General features: G+C 39.8%; 1 protein-coding gene across 1 annotated transcript; it reads left to right on the top strand.

The window, feature by feature from the left end:
• The first annotated feature begins 198 nt into the window (after window positions 1–198).
• EIF4E (eukaryotic translation initiation factor 4E) lies at window positions 199–20,756 on the top strand. Its single transcript, XM_059471447.1, has 7 exons — window positions 199–307; window positions 9,223–9,329; window positions 10,948–11,043; window positions 13,008–13,071; window positions 14,947–15,060; window positions 17,534–17,673; window positions 19,531–20,756. Exons 1-7 carry the CDS (start codon window positions 290–292, stop codon window positions 19,643–19,645), a joined length of 654 nt encoding a protein of 217 aa, XP_059327430.1. The 5' UTR covers window positions 199–289; the 3' UTR covers window positions 19,646–20,756.
• The last annotated feature ends 508 nt before the right edge of the window (window positions 20,757–21,264 follow it).

The raw sequence follows: 21,264 nt of genomic DNA, 5'->3' as shown, positions 1-21,264 counted from the left end.
CAGGCGGCTCCGGCGCTCGGGGCCGCTCCGTGCGCTCGGCGCAGGCGGTGCCGCTCCCACAGCGGCCGCCAGAGGGCGCTCCCGCCCCCGCCCGCCTCTTCCTGCCCGGGCGACAGTAGGAGGGGCTCCCGGCGGCCCCCGCGCCTGACGACTACATCTCCCGGCGCGCAGCGCGCCCCAAACGGCCGCCGGGCGCTCGTGACCACCGGGCGGCCAATCACGTGCGGCCCGGGGCCTTTACCCGCCCCCGCCCCGCCCCGCGGTGCGTCCGCGATCCGAGCGCTCTAAGATGGCGGCGGTGGAGCCGGTGAGTGCCGCCGTCCCTTCTCCCGCCCGCCTTTCCCTTGCCGGCCTCCCACCGCATCCTGATCCTCTTCCTCCTCGTCGAGACGCCGCTCCGCCGGCCGCGATGGGCGAGGGCGCGGCGGGGCCCCGGGCGGGCAGGCAGGCAGGAGGCGGCTGGCCGGGGAGGCCGGCGAGGAGCGCACGCTCGCAGGGGCCGGGGCGGGGGAGGGGGCGGCGGGCGCTGTGGCTGTGCCGGCACCGCCACCCCCGTGCGGCGGCCGCGGCTCCGGTGGGGCCCGGCGGGAGCGGGGCCCGCGGTCCGGCGGCGCCTATTGTGTGGCGCCCCGCCCGCGGCCCCGGCGGCCGCCCGGCCCGCCCGGCGCATGTGGCGCGGTGGGGGTGGCCATGTTGGTTCCCGCCGCCGCGGCGAGCCGGGAGGCCAGGGGCGGCTCCTCCGGCTGCGGGGAAGGGCCGCGCTCCCGGCGCGCTGTGCCCCGCTGGCCCCGGGACAGGCACCGCGCTGAGCGAGCGCGGGCTCGGTAAGGCACAGATGCGCTGCTGGGGCAGCCGCGACAGCAGCCCCACTGGTGAGACTCGGCAAACGAAATCGTCTTTGCCGGGTTGTGTCATCTTTTATTCCAGGGGTGTTTGGGTTTTTTTCTTTTGAGACCTTCCATGATAATTCAGTACTTCTTTTTTTTTTTTTTTTTTCCAGGTTATAAGTTATGTTCATGGTATTATGCTCGGTCTTACAAACGTAGCCCCAGCCCGCACTTCCATAATGAGCTGGAGCAGCTGGAAGTGATCCAAGTACAGTTGTTATTCTAATCCCACATGATTGTGTATCATGAGGAGAGGACAGCAGAAGACTCTGTTAGGGTTACAAGAAAACACAGTTAAAGAGGGCTGGTGTCTTGCTGCTGTGCATACCAGCTGTGGCTAAACAGCCAGTGTGCTGTTTGGGGAGGCTTTGTAACATTTAGACAAAGTGAACAAAGTTTGAAAATCGGTGATTTTATATAAAGACTAATTTTGCCCTTTTGTGTTAGGGGCACTGATTTTTCTCTTAATGGTTTTCTTCTGTGGACTGAGCCCCATATTTTTACCTACAAGGAAGAGATTGCTGTGGGTCAGCATTTATAAATTGCATGGCAGCAGTTCTGTACAGGGAGAGTGTAATTTATTAGAAGTGCAAGACAGACTGCCAGCAGCACTTTTCCCATGTTCTTCAGCCAGTGCTAAACACTTGTTTTCACATCCAAAAGCCACTCTTTGAGTTGTTGCCCACATATCTGAGGATGAAGGCTTCCTCTCAGTGCAGTGCTTTGTGGTGACTGTGGAGCTTAGTAGAAATTGCAATAAATAATTTGCAATACAGCCTTTAGAAATTGAAGTTACTCTGAAGGCCTGTGCCTTGTTGCTTTCTTTGCTGTGCTGCTGACACAAAAACTGTCTTTGCATCATTTTCTCCATTAACTCCATCTGCACATTGAGGTAGATCTGGCCTAATGTAGCAGAAAGTAAACAATTGCTTTTGTCATGCTGTGTCCCAGCAAGATTGATTGCCCAGATCCAGTTCAGCATGAGCAGTTGTGCTGAACCCTTGAAAGTAGAAGATGGGGCAGCACTCACAACAGTTTAAGTAATTAACTCAATTGTCAAATGTTCTGCTGTAGCTGCAGTGTGTTCATATCCAGGAGTCAGCTATCACCTGTGCTTGCTCATTTTCAAATTGAAGTAAATAACAAAGTCTTTGTTTATTGTCCTTATAGGTGGCTTCCTTCTCCTGCCTAAGCCCAGAGTTAGACTTGCATAGTGACTGAGGTCAGAGGTGTTGCAGAAACACTGCGTGCTTTGCAGCTGAACAATTTAATTGCATGTGTGCTTAGGGATTACCTCTTCCTCATAGGGAGGCCTTTCTGTTGCTCACCTGCAAAATCTGGACCTGGGTTTGTAGAGATGTCATCTGTAATGCGTTCCTGGTGGGGGGAGTGTGTCTTGGGAAATGAAAATACAACTGAGTATGGGTTGTTCTTAGTTTTTTTTAATACAGGCTTCTACTGAGGTCAGTGATGTTTCTAGTGCTGTGATGGTTTCAAAAGTAGCATACATTGAAGGCCTTAAGAGGCTTGAAAAATGTTTCAGACTGTTAACAAGTCCAGAAACTTGAGTTGAGAGTTCTGTAGAGAGTCCCATAATAGCTGTCAAAAAACGCAAGATTATTCCATTTAAATACAGACCAATTTCACTGTGGTTTACTTCACCGCTGTAAGGAGAGCATAAACCTCTGCAACACTGACAAGTTAAAATTCTCAGTTTTTCTTGTGATGTCTAGGTTTTTTCTTTTTAAAATACTCAGATTGATTTTTGAGAACATGCAGAAGTGTCACCTGTTAGAGTGCTCATACAGCCTTTGAGGATTAAATGTGATCAGGTAAAACCATGCAAAAGTCCACAACAAAAGCAGTAGTAATGCTTTAGTAAACAGTAATTTACCAAAGGTGACTTTAAAATATATCTGCACAAAACCTGTAACTTGTAGGTGCATGTGAATCTCATATCTCATTGTGCAAATTGGAAATGGCATCATGGTTCTTTTGTATTTTTGCTTAATGGCAGTTATTGTCATAAATGCAATTCTTGTAAATTTAACTTTGTTTTTTTTAGCCTACAACAAGTGACATTTCAGTTATCTGTAATTTGAAAAGTGCTTGTTTGAGAAGGTAATCCTACATAGGTGGGAATCAAAACTTTATTTAAAAGAAACTGTTTTCTCAAGGGATTACAAGCATAGAGGTATAGGATCTTAAAATTCTGGAAAATTCATAATAGCTCCTAAAATTCAATGTAGGCTGAAAGGTATTTATTTTGCATTATTTGCAGACAGGTGGCATGTAAGTGTAATTCATCTTCAGACTTGCTCTTGTTGCTGGGTATTTCTGCTGTAGAAGTCAGTGACTTGCTCGGCTTGAAGTCAGTATAGCATTGAACTGCAGTGAACACAGTTGCTTGCTCATTGCATTTTTCTGAAATGATACAGGATAGATGTACCTTTCATGCTATTTTATAATTGAGGATATTTATCATAAGCTTTTGAATTTTAAGTAACATATCTGAGTGAATATGGAACTTCCTCTAAGAGGAGTATGTTGTACATCTTGTAAATTTTTTGAGATAAAGATTTTTCTGAAAGTAATTTTGAATAATTGCATTTCGCATAGCATATAAAATACCAAACTTATTTCAAAGAAATGCATAAAAATAGCATATGAAATCAAGCTGTGTTTCATTACTGGTACTACATGTAGGTGTGGAGGTACATAGGAAACTTTTTGATGGAAAATGTGTCCATTTTGGCAGCTTTCTAAAGATTAGTTTGAATTTTGAGGAGATAGAGGGGAGCATTAAATAATGGATGTTGGTAGAGTGCCTGCATTGTGAAAGAGAAATGCAGACTTTAAATGTCAATTAATGTGACTTGTTCCTCAGCTAAATTGTCTTTCACTTTTGAAATATTCTGTAGTCAAGGTTAAACTTGAGTTTGGAAGCTGTTTATTGTCTTGCAGTAGTCCTCGTTTATTGAAGTTTAAAGCCTGTTCCTGTGTAGGACATTGGTGTAAGGGAGGTGTGAGTGTGTGATGTGCAGATGTGTGTGCTGTGACACGACTGCTGTTAGTGGCCTTCACCTGCCAGTTGTCCTTGATTCTGTGTAGTGGATGTAAGGCAGAAATTTTAACTGTTTAAAAGTTGGGTTTTTTTTAGTAGATGTCTGTTTCTCTTGTGCTCTGAGCTGTTCATCAGATAACCTATATGTATGACATCCTTTGCAATCACTGGGCATACCAGTAGCAAATCCAGTACTTTTTCTTTGAAGGCCTCTTTTGACCATTCATACATTCTACTTTAAATTATTTTCTGAAGGTTGAACGTATTGTTAATTTTCAGCGGACATAAAATTCTCTGTTGAACCAGAGGTTCAGTATACTTGTGAAACATGGAGGTCTTTTGTGTGGGAGTGTTTGGGGAGACTAGAGGCTTTTTGTTCTTTGAATCATCTGAACTGTTCTCTCTAGCACTTTTGGGAAGTTTTCTTGTCAGAGTGCTTTAGAAGTGACAGAATGTTCTATGTGGAAGCTCATCCCATGGGTTGATTTTGTGTTCAGTGGCAAAGGCAGCAGCAGAGTGCAGGATGGGGTAAGAGGTGTTAGCACAAGGGTAACTTGCTTAGGCAGCTGCAAAACCCTCCAAGATACTGAGGTAGTTTGATATTGCTTGTAAGCTGTTTGTTAATGCTAGTTAGAAGTTTGTGAGGTAAATGGCAAAAATCTGATGGGCATTTTCATGAGTATATAACCCATTTTGCAGAAGTTAACAGGGCTATAAAGAGTCTCTGTATCTTTTAAGTCTGAGGTGATATTTCCTAGAAAACCTTTGACCATGGAGGAAGTGTGTGACTTTTTTACTTAGTCTTTTATTCCTGTTCTCCTGTACACATGTTCACTTCTGTTGTAAAGTGAGGGGATGTCACTCAGTTAAAATCCAGTTTCATGCTTGTGTTCTGATAGTGGTTGCCTGTCTAAAAATCTATGGTGTTCTAAATAATGATTAATGTAGTCAGGATAGTTGCTCTCTATTATGCCTTGCTGTGTCACAAGTAGAAATCCTTTCTTTGTCCTGGTGTCTGGAAATCTACTTCACACTTTTTAATTGGTAACAGGTGGCTCTTAGTACCTCTTTTCCAGTTGCTATTCCATGTACTACATATGATTTTTACCTCTGTACAGTCATTCCAGAGTTGTGTGTCACATCATCACTTGGTTTGTTTTCTTACAGGAGGTAATAAATACTTGTGGGTGTGCTTTAAGATTTTTTTTTTTTTTTGGTCCAGAATGTTTTGAAATAAATAGCTCTTGAATTTTGTGCTTTGGAAATTAACCTAACTGTGGTATCATAGCAGTTACCCACAAGACACCTAAGCACCAGCAGATAGTAGAAATTGTTTTTTCAAAGACATCAGGTAACTGAAGCATACAGTTTTCTTCTTTTAGAAGCTCTAAGGAAGAAGGTGAAAACTCCATAATGTCACTTACTTTGGTTTAATGCAACAGACTTGGAAAGCCTCTTCCACTAATGAATTCTCTTAGCCTTCACCAAGAGCATGTAATAGTGCCAGGTTATGTACTTTTGGGCAGTAATTGTTGCACTCCAACTGGACTTGCTAAACAACTTCTGTAGACAACTAATGACATTAATGTGGTCTGGGCAGCATCTGAAAGCCCTTAGTAAAACCTAGTCAAGCTGCTTGTTCTCGTTAATAAACAAACCTGATGAAGCAGTTTTTATTGCAAATGCTTTGTTTCCTGTCCCAGTGACGTGCACACCTTTCTTTGATATGTTGGTCATTATGTGCTGTGGAGAAAGAGTAAATAACACCAATTAAATTTGCAAGTGTCCAAATCTGAGTAATTGCAGATATACAGAGTCATTAAATGCTGAGTAGGCAGATGTTTCATGGGCTTCTGCAGGCTGATTCCTACATCAAAAACCGTGTGGGTGGTGAATAAATGTCACTTAATTATGTGCTGTCTTGTGTATGAGAAATGGGATTGGCCATGCTTTCCAGTTTATCTGGTAGTACTACCCTATTTTATTACTTTTAAAAGCAGCAAACTCAATGGTTACTTAGTGCATAGAGTCAATTTTAGGTTAAAGAATACATTAGTTATGAGCAATGGTAAAGTATTATGAAGGATTTTAAATAAAGTAGTCCAGAAACTGCAGGTGGACTCAGTCTGACTTTGGTTAATAGTGTTGCAATTGCAGGGTTCCAAGCTGTGGGTTGCTAAAAATGTGGACATTAATTCATGTGATATTTATAGAATAGAATTGTATGCAATTTCTTGGATATCAGGACGTTAGAAGGACTTTAAATACCAATTAACAAACTTAGATGGCTTCTATTTGACTAATAACAGGAAGTGCTTTGGTATTACAGGCATTTCATTTTGGTACTCAGCAGTGAGCTAAAGGTTAGATGAAAGGAAAGAGGAGCTGATCGTGATTAACCAGCCCAAAATTAAAATGGTTATTTTTCTGTTTTCCTTGATGGCTGTGGGAAACAGAAGGAAGTGGCAATAAGCTGGTTTAGGCTTCTCTCTGAGGCCAGGCAGAAATAATATTCTCTAATAATAAGTTCTGTGTGTAGGCCTGTAGCTATCCTTGAATGGGGCAGCCTGGTGTTGAAAAAAAGTCTCTTCTGGTGGCATAGTTTTTGAGGGGAATGGCACAGTCCTGGGTCAGGGTCATTGTTAGGTGGGCTTTGGAGCTGAGCTGTCATTGTCTTGTTTTGGACAGGAGCTTGAATAATTGTTAGTCTGAGTTTCATGAATGCCATGTAGCTTTCAGAATATCTGAAGAGGCTTGATATTGTGGTGGTTTAAGTAGAATGCGTGTGCTGAGTCAGATGTCTTCTGTTTGTCCAAAACCAGAATTTCATGTAGATGTGTGAAGGATGATGATTGTTAGTGTACCAGGCAGGTGTTGAGGTTCATTGTGGTTTTTTTTTTTTTGTCTGACTGTGCTGCCTTAATCCTTTTTAAGGTAGCCTTTTGTTAGAAGTTATGAAACAGTTTAGCCCTGCATGTGCTCAGTGGTTTTGTATTGATTCTTCCATTTTATGTAGTTGTGATAATTCTGGAAGAGTGACCAGGGAGACTTTGGGATTAGCCCTTTGTATGTTGAAAGCTAGTTGCTGAGCAAACATGAGATTCCCAATTGAAATTGCTTTTGGAAGATACTCTGCATCTGCATTCAGCAAGAGTGAGTCTGTTTGATGTTAAAATTCCTGGTGTAATAGCATTTGTAAATTAGTTGTGAATATTAGATGTCACAGCTGCAGAGTATTGTGACTGCAAGCAAGCTTTATCACAAAACCTAGTGCTATTCCAGCACATCAGCAGAATTTTTCTTACTGTATTTGCATGTGTAACTTTTCTGAATTTTCTAGTTAGGAGCCCCTGAAGGAACCACACTTAAATTTTGGTTGTCTGTACTTGTTTCTTTGTAGTACAGATAGTGTGAAGGAGGAAGTATTGAAGTGCTTCCTTGGTGAATTAGACAGCTTCTGTGCACTGTCTGTCTTGAATTGTTCAGTGGGATGGTTTTGTGTGATTAAAGATGAATGATACCAAAAGTAAGTGGGGGTAACACTAGAAATTCTGTTCCAGATAGTAAGTTCTTCAAATTCTATGGTTTTTTGAAGGTCTGCTTAGCTTTTTATAGTATTACACTGGAGGAGATGTGATAAATTTTTCAACACTGTGCTTCTGTGGGTTTGTTAGTGATGATCCCTTTGGGAGATCCTCAGGAAGCATTTAGTTTTATTTAGAGGAAGGGAATTGTGCTATTGTACTGTGTAAATCAAAGCACTGGCCAAGTGCTCCTGTTAGATCTTGACATGTCAGTCTCTTCACTGTGAGTGCAGGTGCATGTAGGTGTTCTGAAATGTCATGAGGTGTTTTTCTAGGTGGGCTGTTAAACTAGGCATACTTAATTATTGTCAACATAAAGGAGTAACTTCTGTGATGTAAAGCGTAATATCATGCTTAACAATGTTAAATATATTGATAATGAAAAGAAAATCCCTGTTAAGACAGATCTTCAGGTGTTATCCAGGAGAGTTTACCATCTGGGTCTGTGAAGATAGAACAGTGTTATCACTTCAAATCCACTTTTCAACAGCTTTGGTGTGATAAATGTATGTGGAAGTCTGGAGTAAACTGTTCCATTAATTAAATTGCTTAACATTACTTAATTCACTCCTATGTTATTTTTTTCTGTTAAAACCAGAAAATTTAAATTAATTTTAAAATACTACTCTTAGATTGCCACACTTGGAAATGTCTGGAGTCTTTGGGTCTGCTATACTTAGCCTTTATTTATATTACTGAACTGCTTTTTCTTTCATGGGGTCAGCTGTACAAGCATTTTTGTGTTAGCTCTTGGGAAGGATCAGCAGTCCTCCTTTGTGTTTCTGTAATATTCCAGCATGGATTGCAGGTTAGGGAGGGATGGTGGTAACTGGCAGGGACACTTGGCATCACAATAAAGTTTTGTATTCCCTGGTTTGATGGGAAGGCATTAGAATTTCAAATCTGACACAGTGACTTCTCAAACTGAATGACAAGCCTGAGGGGGTTTGCATGCAAAGAGAATATAATTTACTACTTTATGTTAAAGTATATTTAATATTTCTAGAGCTGTCTCTAGAAAGTTGAAAAATAACTCTTGAAATCAATCTAATACATACTAAACCAGTAAGCACATTTATTTCAGTTGGAAATTTGAGAACTGATGTGTGTTCAATCAAATTCTGCTGTTTGGTTCATGATGATGTTGCAAATACAAAGATAACTGCACTAGCTTGGCTTCTAGCTGCTTGCAATAGCTGATTTTAGATCTGAGAATTTTAGTTTTATCTTCTACTTGTATTAATAGATTTTTTAAATAACGGAGCCTGTACACTTGTTTCAAATGATGCTCTGTCAGAAGCTGATAAAAATAATTTTCGTTCTGAAGTTATTATTCTCTGAATTTATTCTAGATGTGCATATTCTAGATAACATAGATTGTGTATTTCTAAAATAGCACTCAAAACTATTTCAAAATTAGACAAGTATGTATAGTAAACCATTTTGGAAACAAATTACATAGGAAGCAAATCACTGAACAGCAGAATGCAAATTTCTGAAGTTAGTGCTTATTGTAGGACCTGTTCAGATGTTGAAGAATAAAGGGATACAAATCGTGCTTCCATTATGTGATGTGGGCCCGCAATCAAGATAAATTATAGGAACTCTTATAAAGTAACTTTAGAAACCTAAATTACTTCGATAAAAGTAAAGAAGGAATGTGTTAATAACTCCTCTCTTCAAACAGGAAACCACTCCCAACCCCCAACCTGCAGAAGAGGAGAAAACTGAGCCAGCACCTAGTCAGGAGGTTGCCAGCCCTGAACAGTATATTAAACATCCACTACAAAACAGGTAAATGGTACAGAAACTGACTGTAGTTTTGCCAGGGATAGAAAAATGCCTGTGGCTTTGTGGCTCTTGTTGACCTTATATTCTCTAGCAGTATTTTGGGAATTCTTGGGGTTTTTTTGAAGATTTTTGCAGTGGGGTTGCAGAGTAAGGAGAGTCTGATCCAGATGTTAATGTTCAGTCTTCTTCAGGTAGTGCAGTTACAGAGGCTGAAAGCATTTGCGAGTTTTCAAATGCAGCCAGGTACTTTGAAAGAGCATGACTTTGCTTTTAGTTGGAGGCAGGCAGAGCTTTTGTTGATTTTGTCTGGTGTATTTTAAGAAGCTGACACTGAGATGAAGCTGCTGCCCACTAGAACTGGGAAACCTTGCATTCTGCCTTGTACTTGGGTAAATTAAGGTGCTGGTGGTAAAAACTTGCAGTTAATATTATATTTCAAAGTTAGTGAAATTCAAGCCCTCTTAGAGCTTCAAAAAGACCATCTTGGAAGTCATTTTCTCCCAAGTGAGCTGATGAGTTACTGTGGAATGCTCAGTACTTATTGTTGGCAGGTACCTTTTATCAAGTGATACCTTAGTCTCAGTTTAAGTTTGGAGCAAGTGTGGAAAATAGTGCTTCCCTGTAGTGCTGTGCTGCATGTATCCCACTTTCCTTGTAGTCTTTTGGCTTCCATCTTCCTTCTCCTGAACACCTTGACTAAATTGATGCTAACAGTTCCTTACAAGTGTTAGTGAGGCTATTACTGGAATGGAGTAAACTTTTACAACGAAGTTTGAAATGTCAGGAAGGGTCTCAAAACAACAGATTTGACACCTTGTTATTTCAAGCTTTCTGCTGAGAGAAGATAACTTAAATTAGCACTAGGCTATATTTATCTCAACACTACTGAAATGATCAGAGTGGAAAAAAATCCCAACTGTTCGATTAAATGCCTCACTAGGTATCCTATTCCAGCATTTTAAATTGCTGCAATGATGCTTTTTAGATTCAGAAAGAGCATCTTTGTGTGGAAGGTTCAATTTTGTCTTGATATTTGTACTCAGATTATTTTTTTCATTCAATCTCGTCTTTATATATGCTACTTTTAAAACTTGAAACAGTCAATTTGTGGGCATTTGAGGTGGTTGCCATTAGTAAGCTTAAAATGCAGCTTGCATTTTAAAATTTATGCTTTCCTAGTATGTGAATGCTTGGGAAGCTTTCATGTCATACATAGCTTTAGAGTGATTTAATTTACTTATGTAACCTTTACAAGGAAATTACTGGCCAGGGAGCCCAGTTTGAATTGGTGTTGTTTTAGACCATTATCAGTTGTTTGTGGTAGGGGATTACAGTTTAGCAGTGACAGCAAGGAGAAACATCTGAAGTTTAGAGTCTTAAAAGAATTCCTAAGCTATTTAAAATATTTACCTAATGGATTAATGAAGTCTGACATAATTCTTGTAATGAAAGCACAAACATTGTCTGTCTGTAAAGAATTGATCATGTAGCTTATTGATGAAAACTGACTTCCATGCTCATAATATATTAAGGTTTGCAATTAGTTTGAATACAACAATAGAAATAATTACATTTTTAATATACTTTAATTTCTATATGTTTTTATTTTGTTCTCCTTTAGATGGGCACTCTGGTTTTTTAAAAATGACAAGAGCAAAACTTGGCAAGCAAATCTTCGTCTTATCTCAAAGTTTGATACTGTTGAGGATTTTTGGGCGTAAGTAAAGATTTTTCAATCTGCACGATCATTTTGGGGTTTGTTGGCAGCTTATGTCCAAGTCAGAAAACCCATAAGTACTCCATTAACTGCCAATTCTTTAGTGTAATCTGAAATACTTGCAAAATTGAAGGTGGAGTCTGTTGAAGAAAATGCAAATGGAGTTCTTCATCCTTTAAATATGCATTGTCTTGCTGAAGCACTGCAACACTGCTTATATTCATGTGTATATAACAGACATGTGGAACATTTAATTTGTGGAGTAGCTATCTCATAGTAACATGAACCTGTAAATTCTGGTGGCCAACTGATTGCCACTTCCATGGCCCCACGTTTTCCTCCTTGATTAAGTGGCTCATGTTGCATGTTCAAGAGTGCCTGAATCTGGACTGTGGTTGTTGAGACTCATGCAGATTAATGGCATTCCTGAAAAAAAATTTGTTGGAGGTTACAGAAGAAATGGCCATCATTCTAAGTTGAAGGTCTGTGAGAGTGGTTAGGCTCCAACAGCAATAAAAAACCCCTGGAGGTGGGCCTGTGCTTTCCAATCACTTGCTTCAATCAAGATTTTTGCCTGCCATGATGCTAAAACATGGAGAAAATGCAAGTGCTGCAACACTGAGAGTGAACAAAAAAACATTATGTATTTGATCTTAGTGTTTCTTGCTACACTGAGTGATAGGGTCCTCATTTTTGCATACTTTTTTTGGATGTGATCCCCATGGAGGGAGATGGAGTCAGAATGTAGTAATAGGACCCATCAGTGACCCATTAGCAAAGGCAGGAAAAATGCTTCAGCCCTTTCAGTAACTTTGTTGGTGCAGTCTTGACAGGGCATGGGATTCTGGGCTTGTAACCAGCTTTCCATTCCTGCTGTGGGGATGACTGCAAACTGTGATTCACTCAGCTGACAGCAGTGGGGTATGTGATGGGCAGCTGAGTTGTTTGAAGTTCACTACTAAAGTTGGTTAAGGATAAGTTTTTGAGCTTCTATAACCAGGATAGTCTTGGTGATTAAAAAGTAATCTAGATGTCTGCAGTGAAGGTGTAAGATCAGCCACCAGCAGTTAAGTTGCACCTCCTTTGTGGCTGTAGTGGGAAATAGGTGTGTTGCTCTGGGGAGAAAATTTCAGTGTCAAGGTAGACTTGAAAGAGGCAAACTGTTAAATTTGTAACTGGTGTTACAAATTCCTTTGTGTGATATCTCATTGTTAGAACATCATAGTAATCAGTTTTCTTTTTGATGCTGAACTATGCCTTCATATTAGTTGGTCTTAGGCTACAGGTTGCTGTAAAATGTACAGGCCTCTTTCTGAAGTCTGACCTGTTAGGGATGAAAAAAGGCATTTTTTTCCTTGTTTGAGGAGGAGATACTATGTACTCCTTTGATTGTTTTTCTGAATTGCACGGTTGTAAATTTAATTCTGGATATACATTTTATTGTCTATCATGTGTTCTTGCCTTTTGAGTCTGTAATTTGAATTATCAGGCCTACAGCATTCATACCTAGGGTGCTGTATCAAACAGCAAGGCTGAGCATTTCTCCTAAAAAAACTCTCAGCGGTGTGAGTAGCCCTAGAAATAGAAACAATTCTCCTTATTCCATGAATATATTAAATACTCATGGACACAGAACCTCTTGCCATGAAAGCTCAGTGAGTTATGTTCCTAATAACTTTGGACTTCAGTTCTAAACCTTAGAACTAGGTATAAAAGAAGCATTGGAAATCAGTTTAAAAGCAGTTGTGAGGTTCATATTCCATTTTGCTGCTTTAAGCCTAGAACATCTTAGTACTGATACTTTTATATTGTTAAAAACACTAAAGAAATAGGGTTGCTTCTGAAATAATTTTATTGCTCCTTAATTTTTGGGCTTTGTTTACTCATGTCTTAAATTCGTTTAAGAATTTTGTACCTTAAAACAATGCTTTGTTTCTAATCCTGCTTTTTTTCCCCTCCAATAGTTTATACAACCATATCCAGCTCTCTAGTAATTTAATGCCTGGTTGTGACTACTCGCTCTTTAAGGTAGGCTTGCTAACATTTTTCTTGAGTTAAGGGTGTTGATGGATGGTTACCTGACTAAGCAAGACACTGTCCAGTTATTTCACTTAAGACATTTAGGAACATGGTTGGGAATGTCATAAAGGTGTTAATTTTTTTGAGGAAATCCCATTGTCTGAAAATCAGGTTGTCACTTCTGAAATTGCAAACACTTGCTTAACACACATTAGACAGTAGATTTTAATCTGTGACTGTATTAGTCTTCATTTTACGTTTGAGATGTTTGTGCAAACAATTAAGTGTAATTTTTTCTAATATAAAAGGTTTTCCAGCTCTGCCACTTGATGTGAAATGAGTTAAAATGTCTGTGGGAGGCAGCAGTGTTGCCCCATATTCATTCTGGGTACTGCTAGCCAGATCCACAGTACTCCTAATAATTTCTATACTACCAGGTAAATGCTGTATTACTTAAGCATGAAATAGGAAAGTGCACCCAACGTGAACAATAAGAACATTCTGTGGAAGTATCCATACTAGTGAATGGGGAAAGTGTACATGAAATCATGGCTCAGCTAGGGCAGAGATCTCAACTGGGGATCTAAGTTAAATCCTAACTCTTGGTAGTGCTTCTATCATGCAGCTTCCTTTCTGGATTCCAGCACCTCAATACTCCCTGAAGTGCTGGTGCCTGGTTGCTCCTTTGCTCATAAAATGTAGCTGCAGGCTGGGGCTCCTCAGCAGACTGTGTGCACTGTTTGTAGTGAAGAGGTGCTGCTGCTTGGGTTTGGGAAGGTAATGGTATTCTAGGTGACTGAGAAAGCTTACTAGAATTTTAAGAAGCTATAGGCCCTTCAGAGATTAGGGTATCTATGGATATTGCTTGTATTTTTTGCATCAATTCTTAATTTGTGTTTTAATTAAGTGTGTGTATCTGCTCTGTTTGCTTGTCATCAAGCAGTAATAATTATGTAACTTCATGGAACAGGTATAGAATTGGCAACTGCTTCAGGCTTCCAGGCAATCTCTTACTGCTGTCCTTCAGTTGTGACCTCTTAAGAGGTCCTCTTAAAGGTGATGAAGTAGTTTAAGCTCTGCAGCTGCCAGTGAGGGTGTTATATTTAAAGTGAGATGACACCATTCCACCCTGCGTGTTGAACACTTAGTTTTCAGCCGTAAGTTTTGTTGTGCAGTTCTTAGTGGGCAGTTCTTACAGAATTCCTCTGTTCAGACAATTACTTACCTTTTTAATGACTTTCTGAAGTGCAGCATAGCTGGTTGATACAGGAGTGGTAGCTCCTGCTTTGCTGTATCAGCATATACAGAATAATTTCATTCAGTGCAGGGCTCCGGGCAAAATGTGAATCAGATCTTGCTTTGAAAGGGTATCTTGTTTTGGTTTTTTTCTTTCTCTCTCCAACAATGAAAATTCCCTTATTATCATCTTGCATGTGAAGGAAGTCATTGAGAGAGACTGCCAAAGGTGTCTGTTTCAGTGAAATAATCTGTATGCATGAGTGAAGAAGCACTTGGCTGATCTTACACTGAGTGCAAGACATAAAATAAGGACTCCAGATAAAATTAGCAGCTATGTTCTGGTTTAATGCAGGGCAAAGCAGGTGGTTGTCTTTGCTTGTTGCCTCAGGATTTTTTTAAAATGTAATATGTAGCTAAGACTTTTGCCTGGACTGTGATGCTTCTGTGGAACCAAAAATTCACTAGTGCGCACTTGTTGTTTTGGAAGTTTTATATTGGTGTGAGACAGTATTTCCGGACATTCTGGTATATGTCTTAAACTGTACACTTCTTTCTTTTCTAACTGTTCCAGTTATCGCTGGCCTTTTGGTGGCTCTTTAGGAAAACGAGATGGAGTCTGCTTTAACTTGTGGCCTTTCTTTGCAGGATGGGATTGAGCCCATGTGGGAAGATGAGAAGAACAAGCGAGGAGGCCGATGGCTAATTACACTAAACAAGCAGCAGAGACGAAGTGACCTTGATCGCTTCTGGCTAGAGACAGTAAGCACCAGTGGAGCTGAGGAGCCTTGTGTTTGTGTGAAAATACATTTAACTGATTGGGTATTTGAGTGCTATGCTACTCTCACTGCTTGCAGCGAGTGTCCTGTAGGGTTTTATTGACAGGCTGTATTTGAATCATGTTTTTTCAACAGTGATCTTCATGTGGGTGTATTCTGCCTTAATGCTTCCTTGTAACAGGGAGAGTTCTGTAGGACAGATTAAGCTTTTCCCATGTAATGTACAGAACGTTACTGTAGAACTACTGTGAAAATACATTGTCTTGAGTGCAACTTGCTGGTTCAATTGACAAAACAGTTTGTTTTCAAATACTTTTTTAAAAAGTGAATAGTTTTCAGGTTTTGGCTTTGTTGAACAAGGGACTTTCAGATTTACTTTTTTCTTTGTGTATTTATCTTAATGCTGGGGTAGGCAATAATAGCACATTCATCCTGTATATACATACCACAAAAATACTTCTTTTTTCCATTGCTCTTATCTCTTTGGAATAAAATTGAATGGTAAATTCTAGTGTGGATTGCAGTAAATGTATTACAGAAAAATGTATTGTCTAGGAACTGACTCAGAATAGCCTAAGACAGTCTAGCGTTATCTAGGATTTAGGGACATGGATTGCAGACAGGACAATGCACAGCAGTCTTGGCAAATCTCTCATCTTTTGTCCTTGTTGTGAGAGGCAAGGAGTGTTGCACCCTTTTGAAAGGGAGAAAAGGCCTTCAGAATCAAAGCAGAGGTGTCCAAAATGTCAGAATTTCAGGATCTTTGTAGTCACTGTAGTTGTGATTTGAAGCATTGAGCATTACAGTACTGGGCAGTGTGACTGCATGTGAGCAAATGAACATCCTGGTGTATGTGCTTGGCCTAATGCATGTGTGAGTCCTGACTGCTGATAGCCATGGCATATGGCTTGGAAACATGTAGATAGACTGTGCAAACTGAAGGCCAGAGGGCTCTGCTTTTTGCTTAGCAGTGAGCAATGGCACAGAGCCTAAATACCCAGGTGACTGTGATAAGTGCCCTGAAACAACCCTGTCACTTCTAATTCCAGTAATTATATACAACCAATTTTCTGCAATAGAAATCAAAGTCTTTATAGCTCCCCTTTGGAACAAATTTTTATTATAATATTATGATCTTAACTGTGAACTAAACTTAATTTGAGAAGACTTTTTTCCCTGTTGTGCAACTCTCATGAAAAATGTACCTGAGGAGTGTTTATTGAGCATGTCAGTCATCTTTGCTTGCATGTGAACTAAGACGGTTGATATTTTGCATGTTTGTGTGTTGATCTCAACTATTTATAGCTTGAATGACTCAGTGAGTGTGTGCAGCCTGCAGTTTGGTGTAACTTTTAAAGCATGTTTAGTTATACCTGATTTATTCATTAGCAGACTTTGTCCTTTTTGCATTTCCTTGAGTAAGCCAGCCCTTGTGGGTGTGATGGGTACTGGAAGACCTGCTTTGTTTGAGAAGTTGCAAACATGTTGAATTTCCAAATGTTATAAGTGATACCACAATACTGACATAACTGCTGTGTATTTAATGTACTGTGAAAGTGAAGGAAAAGAGTGCCCATTTGCAGATTCAGTGTGCAGAAAGATTTTATTTTTTTTAATTCAGCATAGCCAGGTGAATCTGTCTCAAGCACAAGAAACCATTAGTTTTGAGTATCAGGATTGCTTGCTCTACAGGTGGCAGGCTGAACATTTTAAATACCACTTTCACAGTTAGCATGTTGCATGGAGCTGTGACCTTGCTTGTCTGATGTTCCTGGCCAATTCCAAGCTTCACTGCTAGAAACCTGGGGGGAAGAATCTTGTGTTACTTGTGCACCTGCATTGGTGCATTGTATTAAACCCTGTTCAGGATCACTGATGCTCACTTTAGAGTTTATGGAAATGCTGAAGCTTCCTGTGTTGATCAGAAGTAACATTTCATTGGATAGCATTTACTGTCTGGCTGTGGTCAGATTTACCTCTAAATTGATAGACTTCAGCATGGAAATGAAACCTTATGTACCTGATGTTGTGCAAATAATCCTTGACAGATTCTTCCTAGATAATGGATGGAAACACCTCAAAGTTCAGATTGGTCCACCTGTTTTAAGTGTCCTGTAGAAAGAAGAATAGAGTGCTTAATTCTTCTCCTATTTTGGATTGGGAGGATGGGGTGGAAGGCAGCACTGTGGAAATGATCAGCTGTGTCAGAACTTGCAGCAGGTGGCAGAGGAGGAGGAATGGAAAATTCAGACTAGAAGGAAGATGCCCTGCTAGAGTGTGTTTACTTGTAATATTTGGAACTTGAAATACTTTGAAGAAGACACTGCAATAAATAGAAAATGATTGTTGTGTGGCAAGTGGCTGTAGGCAGTAAAATGTGTTTCTCAGTCCTTGTGTACACTGAGTGCTTTCCTACAGAACAGGATTCTGACTCTGAACTGCTTTCTCTTTCACAGCTGCTGTGCCTTATTGGGGAGTCATTCGATGACTACAGCGATGATGTGTGTGGTGCTGTTGTTAATGTTAGAACTAAGGGTGATAAAATAGCAATATGGACAACTGAATGTGAAAACAGGGATGCTGTTACGCATATAGGGTAAGTAACGTGCTCGCTGCCTCGGCTCTGGAGTGGAACCATGCATGTGAAGCCACTTAGCTTGAGGGAGGAGGCATTTCAGGCAAGTGGAGTCTGCGCAGAGCTGTATCCCAAGCTTAAGTAATTGTGCCAAATTGTATTCAGTTCTTCATTTCTGAACTACTGTGGAGGTAGTGCTACAGTACAGAGTAGTTACTAACAGATGCCGATACACAAATCTTGGCAAAAATTCTCACTTCACAACAAGGCATTGTAATTAACAACTGTAGGTAATGTGCAATCTGTTCCAGCCTGCCAGTTTGTAAAGGTGGGTAGTCAGTAAGAGTAGAGCATTGATACAATTTTTTTCCAGGAAAGTGATGCTTACAAATAAGATATGAAAGGTGCTTCAAGTCTTAAGCACAGAAGGATGTACACAAATTTGGGGGGGAGCTGTACAGTGAAGTGCTGTGAAACTACAGCACATCCTATGTTTTGCCTCTATTTTAGTACAGATAAAGTAGTGCTGATGATTTGTGGGTTATTTGACTTGCATGCTGTAGTCTTTAAGTTAAGCAGCAATAGTTATCTCACATTGAGTCTGTGCTATGGAAAATGCATGTTGTGCTCTAGTGTGTAGCAAGTATTCCTGACTACACAGTTACTGTTTACACAATTATGTGGTTACAAGTATTTATTGGCTTCTGTAGTACTGATGCTTCAGAATAACTTGCTGTTAAATTTGTCGTGGTAGGCCATTTACCTCATGCAGACCAATGAAAATACTTATTTTCTTGGCTTAGTGCATCTGTCTTAAGCCAAACTTGAACTGTCAGGTATAGCAGTTTACTTTTTTCACTACCTGATGACTTTTTTGATACATGCATTTTTTTGGGGCCTTTAAGAATCTGTGTCTGCCTCCTACTAACAATTTAATTATACAGTCATGTTTCCAGGCTTCAGTGATAAGTGTTTAATAACAAACAAGCAAAACTAAGGTATTCATCTTCTGCTACCACAATGTTGCAGTAAACCTAGTAGACATCAGACAGCAATTTAGAATGTTATAAACCATTAACTAAGGAGTTGACTCCTTTAGAGAACTGTGAAAAAGTTAAGATTTTGTCAAACTGACACAAGTACCAAGGTAAGTTATGTTGCCTGGTTGCTCCCATGTTACCTTAACTCCAGACAGGAGTGGCCATTAGTGACTTTCATCTCACTCTGTGCTAAGGAGCACTCTGTGTGTGGGTGTGTTTGTGTCTAAGGCAGGTACTGCTGCTTCTTTCTCTGAAGACATAAGATCCAAGGTGGTTTTTCTTAAAGCTTCTGTTGGCTAAGGTGCCCATGACCAGGTCTGGGGATGTCTGCTTTCTGTCAGTAGTTAAAGGAAAGACAGCAACTCTCTGCAGCCACGGTGTGTGGGGTGATTAGAGCTGACTGTTCCAGGGAATTGCTGTTTATCATGGCTTTATCATCTCTGTAGATTTGAAATTGTGGTGCTTTGAGTTCTTCATAGCTGTTCTGTTTCTGTATGTGGAAATACAGCTTTTTGGTTTAATGATACTCACATGAATGCAGTATAGAATCCCTCCATTTTGCATTTCTTTAGGCCTGTTACGATTAATTTATTTATTTGAAGAGTTTGTCCTATTATGTGGTAACTCATTTTAAAAAAATTTACTTGGATTTAGATGCAATACACTAGAAAAATCATATTTCAAGTCCTTTATTCATATCTGAGAAATTGTTTCTAAATGGGCAACTCTTTTTTTTTTTTTTTAATGGTGTCCACAGATCTTAAAAGCAGGTGTCCTGATACTAATTCCTTCTTAAGGACTTTGCTTAAACTGTTGTTTTATTTCTTTTCCTCTCCAGGAGAGTATACAAGGAAAGATTAGGACTTCCTCCAAAGATAGTGATTGGTTATCAGTCCCATGCAGACACAGCTACTAAGAGCGGCTCCACCACTAAAAATAGGTTTGTTGTTTAAGGCGACACCTTCTGAGTATTCTTTCATAGGAGACTGCGTCAAGCAATCGAGATTGGGAGCTGAACCAAAGCCTCTTCAAAAGCAGAGTGGACTACATTTAAATTTGATTTCCATCTAAATGTTGCTAAGATTTGTGAGAAGTCTCATTCGCCTTTGTCTTCTACTTCTATGTTCAATTTTTCTATTTTGGCCGAAGTAACCGTTACTAATCGGAATTTTAGTACACTTCACCCCCCCCAAATCCATACGTGTGTTTCTGGCCCACTCTGTAATAGCTTGGTAGAAACATTACTATTGCAAAAAAGTAATTTGTTTATCCACAGTATTCGGAAAAGAAGTTGCATTTCTGTACCTGCAGGAAATTACTCTGTTTTACATTTGCATTGTATGCAGTAAGATTTTGCTGGTTTGGAAAAGAGTATGGTGCATACAGTTTTCTAGCAATTTTTTTATACAGCATCATCTTTGCTGTAACCTCTGCTGATGGCTGCTAGATTAATTTATTTGTTTTCCCTATTTGATAACATTAGTGATATTTTGATTTCAGTTGTTTTTGCTCATGTAACATTTGGTGAAGAATCTGGGAGTATGACAAAGGTGGAATAAACATGAATTTTGTGCATTCTTTGGTAATTTTTTGGTTTTTTTGTAACATCAGAGCTTTGCTACAGATTTATGCATTTCAGTCAAATCAGTGATCTTTTTGTGTGATTTCCTGAACATAAATGTGGATTTTTTTTTTTTATGTAACACCATAATTTACATTCCTTACTAGAAATAGTATGTCTGTTTTTGTATCTTATGCTGTATTTTAACACTTTGTATTACTTAGGTTATTTTGCTTTGGTTAAAATGGCTCAAGTAGAAAAGCGGTCCCATTCATACTAAGACAGTGTACAAAACTGTAAATAAAATGTGTACAGTGAATTGTCTTTTAGACAACTAGATTTGTCCTTTTATTTCTCCATCTCTACAGCAAGTGTTTGTACCTCTCGTGACAAGGCAGTCTCTACTGTGGCTTCTATTGTAGTGTCTTCCAAGAAAGATAAAGTCTGGAGCTATAGCCTGTTGAAACTTTTAATAAACCTATTAGATAGCACCCTAAATCAAAGTGGAATTATATCAATGTGGCTACTGTTCTTTCTTAGTGGTTGATCTAATTGATCATGGTTTGTGTTGTTTCTCTCTTGACTTCTGTTTTATGCCCAGCCAAGAATTTTAAGGGTACACAGAAAGCTGTTCACTGAGTTTCAGATAGGAGCTACAGTAAAAGTGCTTCAGTGAGTGATTTGCTCCAAGGATATAATGCATAAAGAACAAGTAGAGCATCCCAGAGACATGGCTGTAAATAAAAGTATGAGTATCTAGAAAGCTTGCTATTACATATGTCTGAGTAGTTGAGGCTTTGTTTCATTGTTTGAAAGTTACTCCAGGGAGCTGTTAGTTTACTTGGAAGTTCACGGGATGGAGGAGAATTTGAGGGTCAAGTTCACTTATTTTGAGCAAAAAACGAGAAGCTTGTTCTTTCCACCTCTTAGAGCATGCAGCAAAATCAGTGCTTTATTACTGATTTCTTGCCTTTTTTTTTTTTTTTTTTTTAAAGTGTGTGATGTACTTAA

Source organism: Ammospiza nelsoni, chromosome 4 (genome assembly GCF_027579445.1).
Source record: "Ammospiza nelsoni isolate bAmmNel1 chromosome 4, bAmmNel1.pri, whole genome shotgun sequence".
NCBI lineage: Eukaryota > Metazoa > Chordata > Aves > Passeriformes > Passerellidae > Ammospiza > Ammospiza nelsoni.
Note: the sequence above shows the minus strand (reverse complement) of the source record. Positions and strands in the feature narration are given on the sequence as shown.